The sequence below is a fragment of the Astatotilapia calliptera genome, chromosome 20 (genome assembly GCF_964374335.1).
Source record: "Astatotilapia calliptera chromosome 20, fAstCal68.1, whole genome shotgun sequence".
In the NCBI taxonomy this organism is placed as follows: domain Eukaryota; kingdom Metazoa; phylum Chordata; class Actinopteri; order Cichliformes; family Cichlidae; genus Astatotilapia; species Astatotilapia calliptera.
The window spans coordinates 6033530-6059504 of record NC_137441.1 but is presented as its reverse complement, the minus strand read 5'-3'; the positions used below and the strand labels follow the sequence as shown (position 1 = coordinate 6059504).

At 39.9% G+C, this 25975-nt stretch overlaps 3 protein-coding genes across 6 annotated transcripts in view; 1 reads left to right on the top strand and 2 right to left on the bottom strand.

The window, feature by feature from the left end:
- Positions 1–860: 860 nt before the first annotated feature.
- On the bottom strand, positions 861–6200 carry ttpal (tocopherol (alpha) transfer protein-like). Of its 2 annotated transcripts, none has more exons than XM_026155229.2 (6): positions 6133–6200; positions 5319–5545; positions 3542–3785; positions 3239–3432; positions 2778–2888; positions 861–1467 (listed from the first exon to the last, which is right to left on the bottom strand). In XM_026155229.2, exons 2-6 carry the CDS (start codon positions 5526–5528, stop codon positions 1189–1191), a joined length of 1038 nt encoding a protein of 345 aa, XP_026011014.1. In that variant the 5' UTR covers positions 5529–5545; positions 6133–6200; the 3' UTR covers positions 861–1188. The 2 variants fall into 2 exon arrangements, with proteins under 2 accessions (XP_026011014.1, XP_026011013.1); XM_026155228.2 differs by having other exon boundaries at positions 5996–6154.
- Positions 6201–8566: 2366 nt separating this feature from the next.
- The window catches only part of hnf4a (hepatocyte nuclear factor 4, alpha), a 24289-nt gene continuing 6880 nt past the window's right edge, over positions 8567–25975 (bottom strand). For 2 of the 3 annotated variants that reach the window (XM_080294771.1, XM_080294772.1), the window contains exons 2-10: positions 12969–13143; positions 12524–12618; positions 11922–12028; positions 11675–11830; positions 11047–11134; positions 10792–10944; positions 10411–10647; positions 10132–10254; positions 8567–9673 (exon numbers count right to left, since the gene is read on the bottom strand). In XM_080294771.1, the coding sequence (XP_080150897.1) occupies positions 9531–9673; positions 10132–10254; positions 10411–10647; positions 10792–10944; positions 11047–11134; positions 11675–11830; positions 11922–12028; positions 12524–12618; positions 12969–13143 (1277 nt within the window). In that variant the 3' untranslated portion in view covers positions 8567–9530. Of the gene's footprint in view, positions 9674–10131; positions 10255–10410; positions 10648–10791; positions 10945–11046; positions 11135–11674; positions 11831–11921; positions 12029–12523; positions 12619–12968; positions 13144–14238; positions 14620–25975 lie in introns of those variants that run through there. The other variant, XM_026153226.2, reaches the window with a different exon arrangement.
- fitm2 (fat storage inducing transmembrane protein 2) overlaps positions 23959–25975 on the top strand; it is a 23153-nt gene continuing 21136 nt past the window's right edge. The window contains exon 1 of the mRNA XM_026153228.2: positions 23959–24093. The gene's annotated coding sequence lies outside the window, so the exon portion shown is untranslated. The remainder of the gene's footprint in view (positions 24094–25975) is intronic.

Below are 25975 nucleotides of genomic sequence, written 5' to 3'. Positions count from 1 at the left end.
TGGACAGAATTTCTAGGCATAGCCAAGTGGCGGAGGGTTTTCACCTGGGTGGTATCATCATCTCTGCTTTTTGCAGATGATGCAGTTCTGTTGGCTTCATCGGGTGATGGCCTCCAGCTTGCACTGGAACGATTCGCAGCCGAGTGTGAAGCGGCGGGAATGAGAATCAGCAGCTCCAAATCTGAGGCAATGGTCCTCAGCCAGAAAAGAATGGAGTGCCGAACTCCAGGTCAGGGACGAGTTCGTACCCCAAGTGGAGGAGATTATGTGTCTTGGGGGTTTGTTCACAAGTGATGGGAGAAGGGAGCGAGAGATCGACAGACGGATTGGTGCTGCGGCTGCAGTGATGCAGATGCTGTACCGGTCTGTTGTGCTGAAGAGAGAGCTGAGTGTAAAAGCAAAGCTCCCAATTTACCGGTTGATCTACGTCCCTACCCTCACATATGGTCACGAGCTGTGGGTAGTGACCGAAAGAACAAGATCGCAGATACAAGCGGCAGAAATGAGCTTCCTCCGAAGGGTGGCTGGCGTCTCCCTTAGAGATAGGGTGAGAAGTTCAGCCATCCGGGAGGGGCTCAGAGTAGAGCCGCTGCTCCTCCACATCGAAAGGAGACAGTTGAGGTGGTTCGGGCATCTGACAAGGATGCCTCCTGGGTGAGGTGTTCTGGGCATGTCCTACTGGGAGGAGGCCCCGGGGCAGACCCAGGACACGCTGGAGAGATATCTCTTGGCTGGCCTGGAAATGCCTTGGTGTTCCCATGGACAAGCTGGAGGAGGTGGATGGGGAGAGGAAGGTCTGGGCTTCTCTGCTTAAGCTGCTGCCCCCGCGACCCGGCCCCGGATAAGCAGAAAAAGATGGATGGATGGCAAGAAAAATCTGTTGTGAACCAATATTATAAACCCCACCGATAATCAGTTCTTAGAGGTCATCAATATTGGCTGAACATGCATCAATGTATGAAAAAAAAAAAAGCATCTTAACCAGTACCTGGAGCTGCCTTAGATGAATGATTGAATGCTGGGCCACATGTGAACAACAGTAGACTATACCACCTAAGTGCTGCTTACTTAGTAAAATAAATCATGTATAATATTGGCAACTTGCCCTGTAAAAGTCTACACACGTGTTTCTTAAATGAAACAGAAAATGTCCTCTCAGTGATGGGAGCTCTGCGACTACAGCGAACATCAGTAACAGTAGTAAAGCTGAGAGCGCAGCCCCCTGAAGGTGTCGTCATCATGCCCGCTGGCCTGCTCTCCTTCAAAGAGCATGGACTCTGGAAGCACCACGCCCTCTAGTGGATCCGGCTGGCAGAACTCCACTACAAATTCCTCCTCGCAGTCCAGCAGCAGTCTTGACCACGCACTCATGTCCAGCTGGCCCGCGGTGCCGCCGTATTCCTCTGGCAGGACCGATCGTGGGATGTTCCGGTGCAGGGAGCGCAGGTCTGAACCGTGGAGGATGTACTGTGTAAGAAGACGACAAAGACTTGTCAGCGACCTGCAGCTTTAATATTTAATGTGATAAATGTAATTTTAGATTTATCAGGTAACTGCCTTCAACTTTCACCTTCCTACAAAGCTTCACCTTTGCCATTTTCATACTTGAGATGTTTTATGAAAAAGGTTCAGGAATTAAAATCAACCTCACATTCAAGAACACCTTCTCGTGCACCTCTGTTCGTTTGTTTTCAGCCCAGCTTTTTTATTTTTTTTACATCCCTCAGAGGAAGTCTACTTCTGTCCCTTTGTACTTCTGCATCTGCAATGCATGCTGAGCCTCCTGCAGTGTTAACTTGACTCTGATTTTATGGAAGTGTATGAAGCTTCAGTGAGCCAAATCTGGCAAGCAGGACAGGTGGTGAGAAAAGATTGTGTTGGTTCAGGCCAAAATAACTCCTGTGTTTTTAATGTGCTCTATGTTGGCACCGGATAACGTGCTGGCACGCACAACAGTATAGGTCGATTCTATTGGATGTTCGCCCTCACACGCCTCAGGACATCACACAACCCAGTCACTGTTGAAATAAAAATCACGAGAACGCTCCCGGTCTCATTTCTCACTTGACATTCTGCTTTTGAGCTTAGAAACTGAGGATATTTTGTCTGAGAACAGCATGGTCCTAGAAGGAGACTTTCAGACTCACCAGTGACAGTGAAAGTGGTCAAAAAAGGGCGTCCACTGAGCAAACTAAAAATGGCACTCACACTGCAAGCTGCCTGCACATGCCCAAGAAGAAGACTTGGAATGGGGGCTGGCCATGTGTAAATGTGATAAGTGTTGCTGACCACCCTTTGTATGCCAAGAAGCCACTCTTGTGAGCAAAAATGTGAAAAATGAAATAATCTGACCACTAAATGCCAGAATCAAATTTGAACACAGAGGTGCATTTACTATATCCAAACTAGTATCTATTTATTTTGACTGTACCTGCTGATTTTTTGTTGTTTTTGCTTATATATTAACATAAAAACAGATAATATGCCACTGTTGCATTTACAGCTTGTTTTTGTTGACCCCAGTGTTAATTACAGATGTGTTACTATGCGTTTTAATGAACACAACACAAGGCTTACCATACCATTTTGAAAAATTGTTGTTCTGTTTGACCATTTTGGTTTATTTCTCTGAAAAGGAAACATGCTTAGCTTTTCAGTTTCACAGATGAAAAAGACTATCGGTTTGAAACACAGGCTACAGAATAAAATGAGGGGCACGATTCAAAGCGGGCCTTTGTTCCAAACAAAAGAGTCAGAGACAGTACAAGAATAGTTACCCTCTCTGCCATCTTCTCCTTGAGAAACGGCTTAATTATAGCAAAGATCCCTTTGAAAATCCGCGGCTCATTAATTATGTTAACGGCCTTGATTCTGATCGGAAACCCATCCTGTGAATTAGAAGAGAAAACAGTCACAGCTGGGCCTTGTCAAATGATTCACACATGCTTTGTCTACTTATGTAAATATCAGACACTCTGCAGTCACGACAAAACACCACAGGCAGCGTTCAGGAGCTGCTGTGACTGACAAGGTTTTTTTCTCAAGTGTTGCACTAATTCCATTTTTTACTGCTATATCATCAAAAATAAGAATCATTTTGAGGTAGTGATTCATTAAGTAACCATCTCAGGGTGAAACTAGCAGAGTTAATCCCCTCTGACATAAGAATATCATCATCAGATAGTGGCTTTATCAAATAATACTCATTATTGCTAACATTCGATTTTTGACGTCATACCTGGAGGATGCTCACAACTTTTTTGGCGAGGAACGGGCCTGGATTGGATGCTTGTGACATGCCCACTCCGGTGTAGTCTGCTAAAATAACAATGCCGTTCACCTGCGTTTCCTCCGGCTGAATCAGCTTCTCCAGAGTCAAATAAATCGCTCTAACATTGTCAACAAATGGGTAATCATTTGGTTTCCATTTTCCTGTAAAACAGTTAGAAGTGAGTAATCGTGCATCGTGAGCGAACGAATAATGCGTCAGATAAATCGAGTATTGCGTGAATTTTCCAGTGACGATGAAGCTGACACCAACCTGGGCGCAGACAGAGGATGTATCTTCCATTGGGGTCCGGCCGTGGCAGCACTGTGAGAAAGCCCAGGTCGAGGACGTGTTTCACTGTGGATGGCTTCAGGTCCTGGAACACCTCTGGCCAAGCCTTACGTCCTGCATGGTAATTGAGGAGCAGCTGCAGGGCACGGTCATAGTCGAACTTCCTAGCCCGCAGGAAGCGCAGCAGGAAGGCATCATCAAGTCGTGTCCTGAGATTGGGCTGTTCCTGCAGAGCCAAGAGGGGGAAAAAAGTTAACTGAAAAAAAAAGAAAAGAGGGAAGGTCATGAATGGCAACAACTAGAATAAACAAAATACGGCTTCTGACTAAACAAAATAAAACACTGAGAAAAATGGCTAAATTAAGCTTGGTTAGCATCCATCTGTCCATTCTTTACTACTTCTCCAGGCCTGGGTTTCACTGGCAGCAGTCTAAGCAGAGATGCCCAGTACTACTCCTCCCTGTCCACTTCCTCTAACTTTTCAAGGGGAGCACTGAGGTGTTTCCAAAGCCAGCCGAGAGATAATCCAGCATCTCCTGGGTCTACCCTGGGGTGTTCTCCCAGAAGGATATGACTGGAAAACCCCACTTAGAGGCACCTGGGAGGCAGCCTGGTCAGATGTCCAAACCACCTCAACTAGCTCCTTTTCAGCCTGTCTCTAAGGGAGGGCTCACCCCATACTGTACCTATCGGACCAATCCCCAGCTGGCATAAGTGGAACTAATAAATCATTACAAAAGAATCTGGTTAAAATAATCTTTTAAAAAGTTTTCAGAATAATTGTATCAATGTAACTGCTTGAAAATAACACCTTAAAAAACCCCAAAACAAATCTGTTCTATTGCGAGGTGTCAATGCTATTACTAAACTCTAAACTATTAGAAATTCACCATTTAGCCACCAGTAAAAGGATCCTTTATTCTGATAACATGGGCACTTCAGTTTATTTTTAGTGAACCTTCTTTGTTCAAAGGACCAAACCTTTGAGACTTTTCCTTCACTAATAAAGAACATGTACCACCGTTTTAGGGGAAAAAAACAAAACCTTATTTTTAAAATGATTTACGTCCATCACACATTTTATAATAAATTTACTTTGAGCCTTCAGTGCTATAGGCTGAAGAGGAAAGAAAGAATTCAGAGGTGGACCACCTCATTGCTGGAAATAACAAAACTACAGATCATATTTCTATGAGACTCTATTTCTATGAGACTCCAACCACTGTCAAAAAATGTCTGCAAGACAAACAAAGATAATTCACATGGAATTCAGTGCTGCTGAAATGCAACAAATAAGAAAAAATATTTTAATTGACAAACAATTGAAATTTGGCCTTGTTCAATAATACCTTTATTCACTGCTTTTTAATGCTATCAAAACACTACAGCAGAAAAACACAGGACCTGTGCAGTTAAAATCCATACTCATTTGTCACAGGTCATAGTGTCATTGGAATATTTAACACCTACACACCTACATATTTAACACCTATAGATTGTAGGTGAAATTTAGGCCCCAGTGCTGCAAACATGCCCTGAAAAGTGCCTAATAAAAGAACTGATTATTTTTCCGATCGCATGTAGGCTATTTTTGGCATATATGAATACACTTACATTTCATACTGAAAATTCCTTCCTGTATTTCCTTACTCACACTTCTCAAATTCTTCCCAAAGGTCCAGTTGAATGTTACTCAAAAGCTTTCCAATTTTTTCCCTCTTTTTTTGCCGCTTGGTAAGGCATCATTGTTCTGCCCTACCTTAAGTATCATGTCCCTCAGTGCTTGGACATCCCGTAGACGCCATTCTGGCTTCTCTTGGAGCTCCTCACGTGCCTTGGCCACCAGTTCAGGGGTCAGGGTACAGGAATAGATGGGTGGTGGAGGACTGGGGAACCAGCTGTGCACTGCAGCTGCTGACGAGTCCACTGTAGGACCACCGAGATCGATGGACTCATGCTGATCGGCCATGGAATGACTGGGTGAAGCTGTTGGGAAATAAGCACGGGTGAGGAGAATTAACTTTTAAATACCATAGCTTTAATTCAAATAAGAACAGCGATACCCCACGGCCTGACACCTTCATTATCAATAATTAAAAGTCATTATCATATTTTGTACCAGTAAGCTGCCTCTGCACAGTAAATGTACAGCAGCACAAAATAAAAACTGTTAAGTGCCTGAACATTACAGTAAGTGTCAGGTACACTCACAAACTGCGCAGTTTTAGTAAGTAGCTCAATTTCAGCTAAGTTTAGCAATAGATGTGGGAACACGATGTTCCCAGATACACAAGAGCGGGATGCTCTCCAGTAACTACCCAAGACTGCAAACACTGCATGCATTCACTCAGTAATGAGTCACAGCGCCAGAGATTCTCAGCTAATACAGCCTGAGCCTAAACAGAGCATATGTCCGGATAATGACTGAATACTGACCAGAAAATGGGTCTAACGGTAGCCTTCAATGGCAGACATAGAGTGCTAAAAGGCTGCTGGTAAGTGATATATAAATTCAGAAAACATCCGCAAAGATCAAAGCTACAAAAACCACTGTCAAAAAAATCACAACGGACCTGTCAGGAAAATCCCTCTTCCGGGTACAGAGCCGGCGTTAGCTCATTGGTGCTTTTGTAACACGTGATGCACTGCGCCGATGAATCGTGCGTCTTTTGTTTTGATGCCGATGCTGCATTCAAGTTTAATCGAAAATTAGGCAAACCTATATGTCAAAAAATTAATAGCGTGACTGTTATGTGAGCCTGTTGTGTTTCAAATTCAAATGCGATCTTGAAATATCCAGCTCTTTTTCTTTTAACAAATTACAAACTAATCCGTTTCAAGATTTACTAACATAAACACGCACCTGGGTACCTGAACCTCACATCTCTAAATCCAACAGTAACAGAAACGCACACTTTTCAAACACTGTTGTTTGATTCAAGCACCAGGCAGGTAATTTTATAGCTCTGGGGTTTTATAGCTGTAGGCTAACGTAATGATCTCATACTTGTACGCAGGTTATACCATCCTTGTATTGCATTTCAAAGCAGTAGATGGCAGAATTTACCTTCATGTTTCCGCGGCTGCTTCCTTGGCACTGTAGGCTTCATGTCGTCTCGGAGGCTATGTAGGTAGACAATTTTTTTTAATACAAATTTTATATTTGGGATTCGTTTCACTACAGGACTGGTCGTACAACAAGGGGTTGGTGTTTTGTTCTTTAAAAAATGCAAGCAATTGACTAAATGTCTAATTAAAGGGGACGAAAAAGAAAGAAAATATGGATATGAGCTTTAGGCTAATGTCCTGTACTTGTGTCAAACCAATTTAACGATGATGTATTGTGATGTACATCCAGGATATGTTAGGTATTGTGCTAAAGAGAGAACCAAGAACAAGACGGGGGGGTCCATGTAGGCCGAGAATAACTGATTAAAAATAAATATGTTGTAGGAAAGTGGTGTATAAAAGATGATTTTCATGGTGACAAGGCAAGAGAAATGGTTTGTGGACACCACATGTAAAACCATTTCATTTGTGAATGTTGGCTTTTTGTTGCCTGTCCAGTGCACTTGTCATCACTTTCATTTGCACAAATCCAAGTAAAATAGTTTACACAATAGTTAGGCAACAGTTAACAACAGTTCAGCCTTCCTAACCAGACAAACGCCTGCAGTTTTAAGTGTAACTAAAACTTAAAATTAAAGGGTTTTGAGAACAAAGTACAATATATGCATTGTGATAGAGTGGATGTGGAAAGCATCAAAACATTAAACATAAAACAGCAAACATTAGACTTCAGTAAAGCGCAAGCACCTTAAAGCTGCACTTAAGATGTTGCAGATATGTGACTGCTAACTATGTGACATTAGCTTTTCTTTCATTTTGGACACTTTGGAATGGTGACAGTGTACAGTCAATTGAATGATACCCCAGTCAGACAAGCTTAGAGACCAGCCGGTGACCATCTGGCAATCACTGTTCATGAGAGGAAAATCAGTGTTCCCCAACCAGTTGCAAGAGGTCACCAGCAGTTGCTGGGAAAATATTTGCTAAAGCCCCTAAAGGCCTAGAGACCAATCAGTGACTCTCATATTTCCCCAGCATCACACCTGTTGCTAGGGAAAAATGTGTATTCCCTAGCTGGTTGGAAAAACCTCTTTCTGATTGCTTTGCTTGCTAGCATATTGCTGTGGTCCCCCATAGTTTTCATGGGAGTGACAGAGTTGTCTACAAATATTGCCCAGTTGCTCTTAGAGCTGTGGTGAAACTGTGGCAAGTGCAGTATAAACTGGAAACCAGGACCATTCACCTTCAGAGTTAAAAGCTGCACCTTTTAAAACATGTTGACTACATCGCTGATGAACAACTTTTAATTGGAAGGCAAAAGTCTCAATTTCTAGTTTGCATCACACCCTTTTCACAAGTTGTACTACAATTTTTTGCATAGTTAGCAAAAATTGTGGGAATCTGCTTGCAACCAAAGCAATCAATATGTTTTTGTTGCAGGATCTTGTTTGCAACAGATTTCACCCAGCAAGAGCCAACAATCTCCAGAAAGTACAATTTTGTTTCCTAGAAATCTCAATAGTTATGTCTCACCAATGGTCCTGTTGATGCTCTCATTATGGGCAGTAATATTAAAAGTAATCCTCCTCTAGATACTTCTATTTTTGTACTTGTTTTGAATGTAATGCTTTGTTTCCATTGCAAAAAGTAAAATGAGCTTAACAATAGCACACACAGCATTCATTGTTTTCTAGATGCAGTGCACAAATATATCTGCATCTCTCTATCTGGAGTCAGCGCTATCTGTAATGATTTTATGGCAGCTTATCAGCCTGAAGTTGCAGTAGTCTATCAGGGACCAAAAAGCACTGCCACGTTGGACCTAATTTTTTTTTCCACCATTTACCTTTGAAAGAATGTGTAATGCAAATGCAGTGAATTCATTGGTGGCCACTTCTCTTGTGACCGTAGTATAAATACGTAGCAGAAAAAGCAATGTAAAAATAAACCGTAAGATTTATTAACTCAACTTCACATTGTAAGGCAAAACATTACCTGGTTTTGTAAGGCAGTACAGGTTAAAAGGCACAATTTATTCCATCAGTTAAACCATGACAAAGTACTAAACAAAACAAAACAAACAAAAAAACAAACAAACAACATACAATATACTTTTAAAACCGAGCACAACATATTATTGGGAAACTTCTTTAGCATGTCTGCCTGTGACTTTTTAAAAGTCTCTGTGTATACAGCCTGCCAAACTTGGTTATACTGGAGTAAATTTTAAAACTTGAAATTTCACTCCTGTAAATATGCATATCCCAGTGTATAAAACAAACCCCATATATTTTAGTTTTGCCACAAAATATTTGAGAGCAACTCGAAGGAAAAGCTGAACTCTTTAGAGGAATTATATTTAGCTTTTTTTTCTGAGTTCATTTTATTGTTAAGAAACATAAAATAAAAAAATAAAAAGTTAAACACTAAATATATGACAGTGTAAGGCCTGTTGTAACATTCATGAAATACTGACATGATTACTTTGCCATTTCTAACATAAGCCTTACTGCACACACTGAGGACATGCATAGGACACAATGGAATTGAAGTTACCCAATAATGAGCTATAATATATACAGCAGTGTACTTCTAAGTGTCAGTCTTACAGAAAGGCAGTAAGCCTAGAAGATCACAATGCTTATGGTTTTATCTGGCCTTCACTGAACCATGAAGCTCAGCTGCAGCTGCATACATGTACAAAGTGATGCCTGAAAACTCAGGCTATCAATCTGTAAAGACCACACCTGCAGATTTTTATTATAGATATATATACAGTATTCAGCTACTTTAGGGTTCCAGTCAAGTTAACAGCTTCAATGCTGATTGTGTATAAACATACATGTAAAGACCCTGGTTTAATTAGAAAAAAAAACTGAAGGAATAAAGATTTAAGGGGTTGTTAAATGGCCTCCTGTTTTGTAATAGTTGGTTGAGGGATGGAGGTTGGCTGCTTGGGAACAGTGGCTATGACCCCCTGAACCATTTTATAATGTTCTGAGCTGGAGGCAGCGGGTGGAGATGGAATTGGGGTTTCAGGAGTGGCTGAAAAGTAGAACAGAGAGAGCAGTTACTAATGTGGAGAAACTACAGCACAAGCAGGTGAATATTTATTATCTTACAGTGTGACGCGGGGGTAACACAAGATTCCAATAAGGAATAAGCACTTTTGTGAAATTTGTCAGAGCATTAAATATGCTCAGAAAGAATAACAGAAGTTTTCTTTTACAAAATAAGCCAGATTAGTTTCTGTGAACAACTTAGGGGATTATTTTACCAAGCTTATTTGGTCTTCCAGCTACCTGACTTGGCTGCACATGGAGCTGCGTGAGGAAAATTTGATGGGCTCTCTTCATTAAAATACAACTGATTAATGATTGTGATCACCTTCATTAGACTTGAAGTTTTTACCATATGTAGCAATAAAAAACCCTGACAGTTTTAAGCTAATTACAGACACCAAATCTTAAACGTAGCAATGCATTAATGTATTTTGTGCTTACAGATTTGACCATTATGGATTGGCGTTGGCATATTGCTGGTCACTATAACATTGGTGCTGAGGTGCTCCTGAACCAGGTGAGGATGCAGAGAGTGAGGTGCATGTGGTGCTTCATTAGCAGAACCTGGAAGAAAAACCCCAACAATTGTCAGTTAATCATAATTTATTACTGAATAGTGGTTTGATGCAGTTCTGTCCACTTAATGCAATGCCTACTGTTTCAGAATTCATGCTATAGTAAATTTTGCTAAACCTATCTGTACTGACAACCATTTCTCACCTCCAAGAAGCATTTCTTGAAGCAGATTGTCAATCTTGGCCATGCCGAAGAGTTTCACAAACTGGATCTGTTCAATCATTTGCCAAGTGATGCTCTGTAGTGTCGGCAGGAGCAGGAGAAGCTCTCCAAAACGGCCTCGAGAGTCATATTGCCTGTCGTTGATGTAGTCCTCCAGGCTCACCTGGACCTGGTATCGCATCCGCTTGATCTTTCCAGGGTCACTCAGACCTTTAGCATCTATGGGCAAATGTTAGCAAAGAGAAATGTTTTGATGACCAACATCTGTATATAATGTGGTCTAGCTGAGTTTTTCAAGTTTTCACTCAAGTTAATGGCTTGGAAAGAAGCTCAAGAATCTGAAATGTTTGTCAGCACTAATACCTGGGTCAAAGAAAACTATGGCTTTTAAGCAGGCATATTCATTGTCATCTATCTGAAGCTCTTGGAAAGGAAGCACCAGCTCATCCAGGATTCTCACTGCTACTCTGCCCACCTCCAACTCTGGGCAGTTTCTGGGAATGATGTGGTCATTTCCTGCAGGAGAAACACATTGAAAACGCACCATTGGAATAGGGAAAGAGCATGATTATATGCAATATGAGTGCAGTATCACACTGCCTTGTGTGTCAGTTTTACCTAATAAGAGGATGTCTTTGTAAAGCATGGACCTCTTTGCAGCACCGAGAAGGAGATGTTCTCCTGCATGAGCTCGAAGCAATGCCACCTGCAATGAAAGTGAATTAAAAGACAGTTTGCTATGAAATAATAACTCCTTTATGTTATACGTGTTTATATTATAAAGTTCTGTCTGGGGGGTTTTAAACTCCCCTTGCATGAATCTCACTGGTTGAACTAAAATTGGCAAAGAAGGCCATCTCACTGCATCAGCAAATCAGTTACTAAGGCTCGGTGATCACACTGTTAATGATTCTGCAGTTTGTTTTTTTTTCAAGAAGCAGTGTGACATTAAAACCAGCTCATCATGTTCCAACTGAGGATTAAAACACATTAACCATTCTGGTTGAAATTTTTAAGAGAGAGTGATGAAAAACCCCGTCATCCTTAGAGACTGGAAAACTATTTTCTCCTCTTTTCTTTTTTCTTTTTTTTTACTGCAGTGTTATTTGATTAAGGAAGAACATAGTCAGTGACAGTCCCACAGCCACGTGTCCCTCAACCCTCGTTATGGTTTTGAGTATACTGGTTGATGAATGACTAGAGTGTCTATATCACTGTGTGCACTCTGTCTGTGTATGGGTCTCACCTGGTCATCCAAGGGCAGGTCACAGAAGGCTGGGATGTACTTGGCCCACTCCACTAAGACCAACAGCTGCTGTTTCATAGACTCACACACATCTGTGATGGTGGCGATCTTTTTAGTCCGTATGTCACCATTGAGTATAGGAGCAGGGGATGTGATCTACACAGGAAAATGCATTTATGAAGTCATTTGAGGTCTTGTTACAGTTACAGTAGATATGAGCCCCAAACATGATGTACGGCCACCTTACCTGTCTTGACAGTACGTCTGCCTGGATGAGTGCGTTGATGGATGGTAAACTGCTGTCTTCATAGCTGGATCTCCTGGTGCTGATTCTGTCTCGTTCGTTCTGTACAGCTAAAAAAAAAAAGAACATTCACAGATTTATAATGTGGCAGCAAGATGTAGGTTGCATTTGCAAAGCAAAAGATAAAAGTGGAACTTTCATGCAGTTATATTTTTGTAAATGCAAGAAAAGTGTTGAATTTTCTCATTTCCTTTGTTGCACAAACACGGAACACAGAGTGATTTGAAAGAAAAATATGTCTTCCAAGGTTGTCATGTTTATCAGTATATGGCTGTTATTGCTTGGAAATGTTTGCTCAGCATAAGCTGGTCAGAGACTTAAGCACTCCGTGGAGTGAACATTAACAAAGTAGTCCCCTCCTGGGTGTTGCAACACATTTAGACAAGTCATATCAATTTAGTAGAGACAGCTCAAGCTCTGGTAGTGATTTGCTGATTAAATTCTCTTTTGTTTTGAGAGGCAATAGATTCTATTGTTTTAACACTAAAAAATTCACATAGATTGACTTTTTTGACTGGTTTAGTGAAGAGATAAAAGTCATCTACCTTCTTTCTTCATGCCAGCTCTGAAGCACTTCTTCAGTCGGCAATACCTGCATTGATTTCTCTTGTCTTTGTCCACAATGCATTGTCTGTTAAACCTGTAAAAGTGAGTGGATTAAGTTTGTTTGTGCTATCACGGATTTAAAAAGGAAACTTAATGAAGGAATCAATACAAAGTGAAGCAATTGGATACAAATTGAAATAGATGAAGTAAAAATTCCAGATGCTTTCTTTTTCAAGTAGCTTAAGCATGAAGAATATATACATATATATGTAATGATTGCATCCATCAACATTTAATCACAAGACTGTAATCAGAAGATTGCAATCTTTGCTTGTCTACACAGTGGCACATAACTGAGAATTAATTGCATTGGCTAGATGTCCATTGCTTTTTCATTGTCACACAAACAGTAGCAGTATTTTTTAGTTGAAGAGCTTCACTCACCTGCATGAATACATGTGGTTTTTCCGGACGCTGCGTCTGAAGAAGCCCTTGCAGCCATCACAGCTGGAGGCACCATAGTGTTTACCTGTAGCTCTGTCTCCACATATGGCACACAAACTGCCTGCAGCCAGGTGGCTCGCGGCGTTCATGTTAGTGCTTTCAGCTGGTGAGGAGTCTGACATGAGAGAGAGAGAAAGGGGAAAAAAAGGCTCATCAGGCCAACAGGCTTTTAGGTGATTAGCTTTAAATCACCGGAACAAGATGACCTGAAACTCGAAGAAGCGTCTTTTTATTTTTTTTAAATATGACTTTATTTCTAATCATATGCCAGACAGCAAACTTGAACTGCCAGGTTGGTTTAATTCTAGGCGTGAAAGACCGAAGTGAAGACACTCATCAGCTCCACTGACAGCTGATCAAAAGCAGCCCTCCAGAGAACTGCAGGGATCTGTTAGCAGCCTGAGTAGCTCAGATAGCGTCAACAGAGCTCAATTGATGTAGGTTTGATTACCTATGAAAGGCAATCGATGGAGACAGTTTTTGTGTAAGCCACTCTCACAGTCACCAGAACAAAGCTGATTATCATAGAGTTTGCCATGACACATGCTAAAGAAATGTACAATATATAAAAGTGGTAGGCTGGTTCTTGGAGAGTCACTTTTACATATTTGTTCAATGACAGAATATAATTGTGTAAATTATTTAAAAAAAAAAAAGTTTTGTGCTTGGATAGGTCCCCATTAGGCTTTCTTTTTTTTGCTTCTTTGGAAATTTTAGAATCAGGATCAGAGCCAGATGTCATGGGAGACTGCATATACAAATAGGTTGGTGTCACTGTAAGCGCATATCCAAAAACGACATCCATTCTCCTCAGTTTAGACTCTGTGGGAACAGACCGTTTGTAACAAGAGAAGGGTGATCATGATACTAAAGCTACTGCTTCATCACTGAATGAAGATCAATCCCCTGTAATCAGTCTGACACCACATCCCTGTACAAGCTGGAACAGGTTAAAATTGGTTGGGCCAAATGACCCAAGTGCACTGAGAATACATCAGTCTCGTAAAACAAAATCTCTTAATGTTTTATCACACCCAAGGTGATAAAAGAAGACCACTGAACAGGATCATCTCTCTACGAGCAGGAGCAGATGGACAAATGACCCCTTTTATCACTTCACGCCAGAACTCGCGCTCTCCTCTCCCGACCAAAGTTTTAAATCAGTAAAAGTTTCAAAGTTCAAAGGCAGCGCTGCTTATATGACACTCACCTGCACCCAAGGGGAGCACTTGCATGTTTTCGAACTCTAGCGTGGTATAGGCTGGGTCCAGAGCTTCGCTGTAGTCTGCCATGTCCATGTCTGCTAGTTCTTTAGGCCAACAAATTCTCAACTACTTGACTGTGGGACAGAAAGACTTGTCCAAGAAAGTAGAGTGCCCCCCTCCTTCTCCACCTTCCTTTCTCACACCCCCACACACCTCAGCAAACCCCCCTCCTTCTTTCTGGGTCTAGCTCCGCCCAGTGACAGGACAGCTCCTTGGCCCAGTTGAGTGGTATATGGACCTACTGGTGTTAGAGAGGTGAACAGTGACTGACAGCAGAGCTGGTGTCCTTCTCTTCCTTCCCTCATACCACTAACCAGAGAAGAGGTGGAGTGTCAGTCCGGTTGATGGTTAACCAGAGTGTTCACTGGTGAATCACAGGGTTGTTGTTTTTTAAGAGATAGCACAGCTTTGATATCTGCCATCGCTGCATGTCAGTAATGGATAAACATTTCCTCAACCTGAGCTATGTCAGTTCACTCCTACTACATCATTTGACACCATTTTGAACTTTTCATTTTATAGCTGACACTTTCCTTGCATGCCCATATCACATGCACACCAATTAAAGCTTGGATATTGGTACAAACGAAAGTGCCTGCAAAAAGACCTGGAATTAGGCGGAAAGTAACGAATTCCAATTTTTATGAAATTTTACAAATTTTGAAAGCACTTCTGTTTGATGCTACTTTACATTTCTGCTCCACTGTGGAAAAACATTACAACTTTTTTCTTGCCTTTTAGCTCAGCAGCCCCCCTTGTCTCCCCTCTGCAGGTCAGCTAAAACACTCAGAGGCTGCCTTTTGTTGCTTAAATATTCAGAAAGCTTGTATGACTCCAGGTCCAAAGCTTCCAACCGATCCTCACAGATGCTCCTCTGCACAGATAGAATAAAAAATATCGAAACATTCCTCTGGTTTTGTTTTTGATATTTAATATTAACTGAGGCTTATTCAGGAATCACTCCATGACAACAGACATAGTTTGCACATCAATATATTACGGAAGTTATTAATTATTATTTTAAACAGAGGATAAATCATTATATCGCCTAACTGCTTATAAAGCAGTTTAACTTTAGAGCCAGCTTGATTACCTTGACCTTGAATAATTGCACTGTACTTTAATGAGATAAAAAGTAGAGGAAAAATACTTTTACCACCACAAGATAACCACAATCAAATAAAATTAACCACTATATTAAAAACATACTTCCATGTGTATTACATTGCTCGGAAATCTGAGTTAATTCTGCCATAATTAGCGGGGAAAAGCACAAATGATGCCTTTATGTAAAAGCCGTCATTGTTTGTGCAAGGTTCACGTGAGGCTTTTTCAAAAGCTCCAAGCTTGTTGTAAAGGCGGCTGCTCCTCTGAGAGACAGCTTAGATGACTCAGAGGAGCCTAAAGAAGCCTTTTAGAAAAATAAAAAGAGTAATGGTGGGTCAATTAATCATTCTTTACAGAAATTTTACATTTAATGCCACAAAATATGCAATAAAATGCAGTGAAGTGACACCGGCTTGTTTTACAGTTTACAAGGTTACAGATTTATTAGTTGTGGGTAACATAAGTGGGTATAAAAAAAAAGCATGAGCAGACAGAGTGAATCTTTTAGAAATGCACAAACATACGCAATTCTGAAACTGAGATTTTTAAAGGTAAACAGTGACCAGAGTTAATCAAACATCTGGCCCCCTCTGCCCCCGAGGATGGAAAATAGTTCAATCAAAACCTGAGTTACAGAGTAGAGAGGCCAGCTTGATGCCTAGATTAAAATCTTTCATCCAAGCCACCAACTTTTGCTCCTATCCAGTTGTCTCTTACAGGAAAAGGCCTTATTCATGACAGCAATACAATGCCAAAGCACAGTCTGCACACATTACAGCAGCATGTCTCCCCAGTAAAAGAGTCCATGCTAAACTATCCAGTCAGCAGTCCACATATGTATTATGAAGCAAAAACTAACACAGAGGAACCTGTTAAGGAGTTCATTTAAAAAAGTAAAGCATTTAATCTCCTCAGTTGTTTTCTATTTACAGTTATTAAAAGAGGTGATGATAAGTAGCATTAATTATGCCTAGTGCAAGCTTTGTTTTTTTGTCAGGTTTCAACATTTGATATATTCATTTTGTTCAGTTTTTTAAGTTATAAGTTAAATCATTTGAAAATCATTGAATTTTTCTTTTTTTTACATTTTACAAAGTATCCTAAATCAGAACTGCTGTTTACTAGATAATTTCTCTTTTTTGGTCCATAAATATAGAAGAAGTATTACGAAGCCATTTCTAAGGCTCTGGGACTCCAGTGAACCATAGTGAGAACCTTTATCCACAAAGGGAAAAAACTTGGAACAGTGATGAACCTTCCCGGGAGTGGCCGGCCTACCAAGAAAAGCATCAACGACTCATCCAGGAGGTCACAAAAGAACCCAAAAACCTGCAGGATTCACTTATCCATGTTAGGGTCGGGATTCATGATTCAACAATAAGACAACAATAAGAGACCAGGCAGAAATGGCATCAATGGGAGAGCTTCAAGCAGAAAACTGCTGCTGACCAAAAGGAACACAAAGGCTCGTCTCACATTTGGCAAAAAACATCTTGATGAACCACAAGACTTTTGGGAGAATCTGGACTGATCTGGAAAGTTTGAATCCTGTTACATCAGGCGTAAAACTAACACTTTCATAAAAGAACATCATACCAACGATGTGATGGTCGGGGCTGCTTAAGAACCTGGACGACTTGTTGTAACTGACGGAACCATACTTTCTGCTTTCTACCAGAAAACCTGAAAGGTCATGCATGCTTGAGTTATGCAGCAGGACAATGATCTGAAACACTCTACCGTTCACCCTCCAATGTGGCTGAATTACAACAATTCTGCAAAAAAAGAATGGTCCAAAATTCCTCCACAGTGATGTGGAGGAATGTGTGGATATACAGTGGGGCAAAAAAGTATTTAGTCAGCCACCGATTGTGCAAGTTCCCCCACCTAAAATGATGACAGAGGTCAGTAATTTGCACCAGAGGTACACTTCAACTGTGAGAGACAGAATGTGAAAAAAATAAAATAAAATAAAATCCATGAATCCACATGGTAGGATTTGTAAAGAATTTATTCGTAAATTAGGGTGGAAAATAAGTATTTGGTCAATAACAAAAATACAACTCAATACTTTGTAACATAACCTTTGTTGGCAATAACAGAGGTTAAACGTTTACTATAGGTCTATACCAGGTTTGCACACACAGTAGCTGGTATTTTGGCCCATTCCTCCATGCAGATCTTCTCGAGAGCAGTGATGTTTTGGGGCTGTCGCCGAGCAACACGGACTTTCAACTCCCGCCACAGATTTTCTATGGGGTTGAGGTCTGGAGACTGGCTAGGCCACTCCAGGACTTTCAAATGCTTCTTACGGAGCCACTCCTTTGTTGCCCGGGCGGTGTGTTTTGGATCATTGTCATGTTGGAAGACCCAGCCTCATTTCATCTTCAAAGTTCTCACTGATGGAAGGAGGTTTTGGCTCAAAATCTCACGATACATGGCCCCATTCATTCTGTCCTTAACACGGATCAGTCGTCCTGTCCCCTTGGCAGAAAAACAGCCCCATAGCATGATGTTTCCACCCCCATGCTTCACAGTAGGTATGGTGTTCTTGGGATGCAACTCAGTATTCTTCTTCCTCCAAACACGACGAGTTTATACCAAAAAGTTCTACTTTGGTTTCATCTGACCACATGACATTCTCCCAATCCTCTGCTGTATCATCCATGTGCTCTCTGGCAAACTTCAGACGGGCCTGGACATGCACTGGCTTCAGCAGCGGAACACGTCTGGCACTGCGGGATTTGATTCCCTGCCGTTGTAGTGTGTTACTGATGGTGACCTTTGTTACTTTGGTCCCAGCTCTCTGCAGGTCATTCACCAGGTCCCCCCGTGTGGTTCTGGGATCTTTGCTCACCGTTCTCATGATCATTTTGACCCCACGGGATGAGATCTTGCGTGGAGCCCCAGATGGAGGGAGATTATCAGTGGTCTTGTATGTCTTCCATTTTCTGATGATTGCTCCCACAGTTGATTTTTTCACACCAAGCTGCTTGCCTATTGTAGATTCACTCTTCCCAGTCTGGTGCAGGTCTACAATACTTTTCCTGGTGTCCTTCGAAAGCTCTTTGGTCTTGGCCATGGCGGAGTTTGGAGTCTGACTGTTTGAGGCTGTGGACAGGTGTCTTTTATACAGATGATGAGTTCAAACAGGTGCCATTCATACAGGTAACGAGTGGGGGACAGAAAAGCTTCTTACAGAAGACGTTACAGGTCTGTGAGAGCCAGAGATTTTCCTTGTTTGAGGTGACCAAATACTTATTTTCCACCCTAATTTACGAATAAATTCTTTACAAATCCTACCATGTGAATTCATGGATTTTTTTTCACATTCTGTCTCTCACAGTTGAAGTGTACCTCTGGTGCAAATTACTGACCTCTGTCATCATTTTAAGTGGGGGAACTTGCACAATCGGTGGCTGACTAAATACTTTTTTGCCCCACTGTAAGTAGTAAGTAAGTAACATTTATTTAACTCTCCTCTGCAGCTGTGCACTGTCATTACTCTGGCAGCTTCACTTTATATCCTACTTTATTTATATAGCACCTTTCGAGACAAACAAAGTGCTTCACGAAGAAACACCAGAGCATTTCAAACAAAAACAAACAAAAAGTTAACCAAACACAATTCCATTGCATGGATCTTAATAAAGGAAATCATCATCTTAAAACTGCATTTTGTATTTAGTCAGGCTATTTTTGATCTAAGATTAACATTAGTTTAACGATCTGAAACATTTGAGCGTGACATATATACAAAACCTAAGAAATCAAGAAGGGGGCAAATACATTAAACACTAAGTGTAGTAAATCTCATGGTTTCCCTGTACAGTGTAAAGACCAGATGAGTAGAAGTTGATGGTAATTTAAAAACTGTTCATGAGTATTGTATTTAAGCCTTATATACAAAAATATTTACTGTATAATTTAACAGTTTTCATTGAATGTAGCTACACTTTAAATTACATGTGAAGGTAAATGTGCCACTTTTAAACTGAAAATAATGCAGCATTGGTCATTAGGCACACGTGCACTCAGTGAATGATTTTCATGCCCAGAATCTGATTGTTTACATAAATAACTTTTGTGTTTGCGCAAAGCAGAAAGCAGGCTCATCCTGCATGTCACACAGCAAACAAGAGCCTTGTATTTGCAGAAAAAGTACCTAGTACATAGCAATAGGTCAACGATCTCAGGTTCAGACGGACCTCAAAAGCACTAAACCCCATGTAGGTGAAGTTGTTAGTCATGTACTCAAATTATACGGTGGGCTCATAAAATTATTTTTCTTCATGCAGGCAAACATCCATGCCTGTAGGCTTCTGTGTGTGACTGAGAGATGATTTGCTTAATGATTGATAAAAACCCCTCTTACTAAGAGCCAATCAGAAAGGAAAATGGAAGCAATCAAGTTCTGATTAAACTACTGTTTTTCTGAATGTCAGGAAAGGTCACAGATTCATTTACAGTTAAGCTTTCATGGTAATTAGACACTATAAACAATGCAATTAACGTAGACCAATTATCAAAAAATGATTAGCAGCTTTGTGCACACTCCTACAGTGTGCACAGGTGATTGTTCTGTATCAGACTGGAGCATGTTGTTTCACTTGTGTGTGCAGAGGTCATCCATTACAACATTGCTTCATGTTCGATCCATGCTGCTCTTCTGCAATGCCCATATTTGCTCAAGAAGTGTGCTGATTATTTCAAAGCAGTCAGCGAGCGGGGGGAGAGGGAAGAACTGATGATTGGAGAATCAGTGTGGAGCTTTGAATGAGTCACTGCAGCAAATCTTATCTCCCCCTATCATTAAAGTACTTGTATCATTGCTGCTATCTTAAATTTCTGTGAACTCCTCAAGGAACAGTCATATATGGGACTATAAAATATAATCTGCATGGTTATAGCTTTCTTAATCATAAACCCACAAACTGTTTTGATATGTTAGAAAGGGCAGGCTGAAATTCTTCCGTGACTTATCTGTGATTTGTGTGTGTGTGTGTGTGTGGGGGGGGGGGGGGGGGGTTAACATACTGTACATTTCCTCAAACTGGACTGACACGTGCAGGCTCTCTGGGCAGCTCACATTCTTGCTGATGCCAAATTCTAATGTAGCCACTATATTTAAATTAATTAATTAAAGACTACAACTCATCTTAGGCAACATTTTTCTAAAGGTATAGTTTAATATGACTGTAAATGTCAGTTTAGCTTGTTTAGTGTAGCATAAAGACGGCAATATAAGGAGAAGCAGCTAACGCGTGTAGTTAAAACAGCTCCAGTAGCTATGCTAATGTGTTACTAATTTTATTTCATATTGCTCATACAGTCATTCAGTCTAATGCTAAGAAGTAAATCATTCATTATTCATTAATACTGGTGGTAAGAAAATGTTATATAGCTGTGATAAAACAGCTCAGTGTGTCAGTGTTCCTGGACACAAATTTCCTGTTCTTGTTTTCGTGTCCCTGAAAATAATGTTTAGTTATTTTTTTTTATTAATTTAGAAAATAATAATAAATTTCACTTTCTTTTTTTCTTTGTCCATCTAAATGAAAACACAAAAACAATGTCAAACACAGCAACAGGTGGCGGTATAACCCTAACTGTATAGAAATGTTTGCAAAAATAAATGATTCGATGGTAAACAGCCTGACTGTAAACAAGGAAATGAAGATGCAATGATGAGTTTCTGAAAATCTTAAACCTGGACAAAGTTTTTCAAAAGCTTACATTTCTGGTTCAAAATGGCAATATACATAGAAAACCTATATTTACCAAGATATATGTGTACGTGGGAAAAGGGGCTCAATTTATAGGCTAATGTAGTGAAGTATGAAGTCATACAGCATGACAATTCATTGTTTCCATGAACTTGAATAAATACACTTCTTTTAGGTAACTATTTGACGTTTTTCACTTGTATTATTTTTCAGTGTTTTTTCTTTTCTTTTTTTTTGGTTTGTATATTTTGTTATAGTTAGCATGGTGATGCAGTAAAGAAACTGTGCATTCACATGCTTCTCAGATGGTCATGTTTCCGTAGTTTGGGAACATTCTTCTGACTTTGTTGTATGTTTTTAAGTGATAAAAACACACGTGTTAAAAGAAGATGTGTTATTGTGTGTTTTATTGCTGTTTTATTACACTGAGCATTCAAAATACATACTGTTGGCTGTTTACAGTAAAATATTGCACTGACCTGACCTGTAGGATTATTGCAAATAATCTAGGTCACTTAACTCGGACAGCAACTGTTGTACTAAAACTGGCTACATTTCCTCTCCAGAGCACTCATATGATCCTTTATAAATAGGAGCAAAACCACCAAGGTCAGATTGTGTAGTGTTCTGAGAAATTACAAAAAACCAAGAGCATCGCAGACTCTGCAGGCCTCAGTTCATGACAGTACAGTTAGGGAAATGTTGAACAAGTGTGGCTTGTTTCTAAGCCGTACTTGTGCAGGAAAAATGCAACGCTGCATCTGAACACACATTTGGTGAAAACGCATCATATCATCACAAACATTTCATACTAGCTGTCAAACACAGTGGTGTAGTAGTAATGATTTGATTTGGAGCCACAGAATTTGGGCACCTTGCAGACACTGAGCCTACTACGAATTCTTGTGCATACCAAAGTATTCAAATTAGAGGTCTCCTGTGCATAGAGACAGTAATTGCAGGTACACCTGTTGTAAACAGAAGAAATCAAGGTATTGCCATCCTGACTTTACCCTAACTGAAATGTTATGGTAGGACTTTAGGAGAGCAGTGTGAACCAGTTCCTGCACAGAGCAATGAAGCAACATTATAAAAAGGGTGAGCCACAATTCTTCTACACTTCTGCAGTTATAAATATTATAGTTATACAGAAAATTATTACTTTAAGTTATTGCTGCTAAAGGTGGTTGTGCAAGCCATTGAATACTTATTGTATGCTTAATTTTCACTTTCTTTTTCTTTTCTCAATGTTAGAGCATAGATAAGCCGCAATGGAAACTTGTGTGCATGTGTACTGCATACAAAACAACTACTATCAGGTAAGTGCCAGAACTTTGAAGCCCAGGGTCAGGTCATAATGCTTGTGGTGATGTAACACTCAAAAAAAATCTTTATGACAATTCGAACCCCCCCAAAATACAATCAGTGACTTCTATTTAAAATATAATCAAGAATGCAAGATGTGTAGTCAGTGATAACATGATAACTTTACTAGTTATTTTCCAAATTGCTGAACTCCATTTTCCAATAATGTTCACATGAAATGGCAAGCAATAGAACTGCCAAACACCTCATGAAGCAGTCAGTGATTGAGTTAGCATGCTAACATTGTACCTTTCTATGTAGAGATGCTAACATATTTGAAGACTCTTTTTTTTAATCGTGGCAACAAATCTCATTCTTAAGGCTGTTACACAACCAGGTTCCCAAGACAACAAGCCTATAACTCGGATTATACATGTGATTTTTGATTAGGTTTTTATTACCATGTTATTGCCTCTTTAAATATAGGAAATTTTAAAACCATAAAAAAGTTAAACATTACTAGTTGGGTTCAGTATGTAGCTGTCATGTGTATTAAATCCTGACCAGACATGGCTACAATGACAGTTACAATAACACACCACTGTTGTCATTTGTTTCTATTGGTACTTTAGTACTGGAGTTGTGTTGATGTGCGGGGACCAGATTTACTTGGCAATTGTGATGCAGCAGTTAACAAAACCACTCAAAACAGTCATTCATCAACAGTAATCACATTTACATGTGACAGCTTAAGCTTATCAGCAAGTCAATAGTGTGTGATTCAGCTCCATGGGGGCAGAATATGCATACAATTAATGATTTTTTTTAATTTATTTGTCTTGTAGCAGCTTTTTCTCTGGTTGTATTAAATGCCGTTAAAGGATGATTGTCTTGCTTTGTTTTTTAAAGTAGTCAAATGCAGGGATTGTTTGAGTGCTATTTATAACAAAATATAATGAAATAAAGTGAAATAAGTAAGGAATTTTTTCTTTTTTTAATGTAGTGAACAGAATATAAATAGAGTCTTAAGCCAAAACTGAATTTTGATAAAAGCTGCAGCTCAGCTGGCAATGGCCATTTGACTTTTAAATGAAGTGGGAGGCTGCCATGTTAAAATGTGATGGGCTAGACTGAGCTGTCTTATAATCAGTCACCCAAACTCTTGCCCCGAGGCTAAAAGTCAAAGGATCGCTGAGACCTGATGTAATACATGTGTGATTCTCCCCTTTGAAATTTCAAACTCCAGTTTGTGAACAAAGTCCTGTCTATCTTCTGAATAGGAATCTCCGACCACTGACCAAACTCCATTTGTAACCACTGCCTATTTGTACCTTCTCCTCAATGACTACATTTCATTTCCCCAAGTCCGATCTCAAAGGCAGGCGGCAGGGAAGCAGCATAATAAAATCAAAATGCAGAAACCAGCAGCTGGGAGGAAAAAAGACGAACGTGGTGGCCTGGAAGAGTTAATAAGATGTGGAATATAAACTCTCCGGGGACTTATTTTGCTTCTTTCAAAGAGAGCTTCACCTTAGTGGAAAAGCAAGGCATAACCAGGAATGTGTTGATGTTGATAAGAGGAAAACAGAAGGAAACAATGTGCTGGCTGCAGCAGATTTAAGGCCGGCAGAAAAAGCCTGCTGCAGTAGATGGAGGAGATAGGTGAGTAGAGTGTCATGGCAAAGACCTTGTCAACAGATAGCTATCTGCAAATAACACAGCTTATGCAAGCCCGTGTGGTTGAGTGGGGGAATATCATATTTTCTGGGCTAGTGGAATATTCTGTTCCTATAATAATGCAGATTTATCATTTAAGAAGATTGAATTACTGTCTTGCATCATTTTCTGATGGTTTTATGTGAGCATGTTTATTCAGTAAAATTGTGTTATGCGTTACTCCCGCCTCTGTAGTGGAAATTACTTTGACAAAGCTCATATAAATATCTTATTTTTCCTGTCAAATATTAGCATTCTACTTACACAGAGAAGATAATGCAATCTCAGAGGCCCACGAAGCCTTACTCATTAAAAGCCAGTTTGTCACCTTTATTTACACAGTTTTTAAAGTTTTGTGCTAAAATGACAAATCGGATTGCCAAAGAAATCCTCAAAGAGCCGTCTTCATGTTAATTAAAACGATTTCAAAGTTTTATCATTTAATGTTTACAACCACTCTCAGTTTACTTTTAAATTAGCTTTCTGAAGATGATTTTCACCGCGGCTGAAATAAAATCTTTTCAGTGAAAGAGCAGGCAAGTTGTCAAATCGCCCTCATGATTACTGTTTGCTCTCATGTAATGATAAACCAAGAGCGTCTATTAGTTGTGTCATGATATTATAAGAGGTTAAAGATTTAGCTAATAAATTAGATAGGCTGATGGAAAATTATATTACAACACCCTTTTCCAGTTTCTCTTTGTGACTTCTACCCACTTAGCAGACCACACTGTATTTCTGTTTAAAGGCACTTTACTAAGGTGTATTTCTTTACAGATATTAACTTGGGCCACCAGTATTTCTTTATCTCAAAGATTTATTAGGCCATTCAACCTTTCGGTACGTCTTTCATAAATATAAAACTGAAAGCGACACACTTTACAGAAAAACAAATTCACAAAAACATGTTTATACTTCAGTCAGACTGAAAACCTCAAGTAGCCCCTGTGCACTAAATAAGTAAACAATTACATCAATAAACATGAAGACCTATGCACTACGTAAATCAATCACAGCATGTGATAAGGGTCTGTAATAATTAACCCTGTTTTGCTGAAGATTCATTTTGACTGCTTTTCCAATCCACTCTGTCAGCAGCTCTGCTCGGAGCACCTTTATCTCTCTAATTCTCTATAGGTCCTTCAGTGAGCAGCAAATCAATAGACATTTAACCTAGACAGCTCGAATAACAAGACGTGAAGTATTCAACGCTGCCCTGTCAACGTTAAGTCAAGAGTGCTTTTTGTCCAGCATCTTAACTTGAATTGTAATGAACACAATACACACAGAGTGTTGTCTTTATTTAGCAAGACGTTATCATCACAGCATCTGTAACATCAAATATTTTTTTTATTGTTAAGTGAATTAACTCAGTGAGCTCATTTTTCTCACTCATGTTCTCATTTTAGTCCTTCTGCCTGTCACTGAGGTGACCTGATGTTCTCATTTTATGCAGCACCTTAACAGGTCTGTCAGGGGTGGTGAGCAAAGTACTGAAAGTTTGGAGTAACAGTACCCTCACCAAGTGAAACAATACTCCACTCTCGTTATGTTTGAGAAAATTCTCCGCTTTTTAATTTCAGTAAAAGTAGCCACTCTACGGTGGAGAAATACTTTGTAACAAATTGCTACTATGGTGCAGTAGAGGATTACTTGGTAACAGTTTGTTAGAATGGTACACTGGAGAATTACTTTTTAACAAGGCGTCACAATATAGCACAGTGCACTCACCTTGTTATAAGTGAAAGTACTGTATGAAGTGCACAGGAATAAGTATCAGCATAGTTTATTCTATAATAATACATTACATGTTTTCTTTTTGATAATC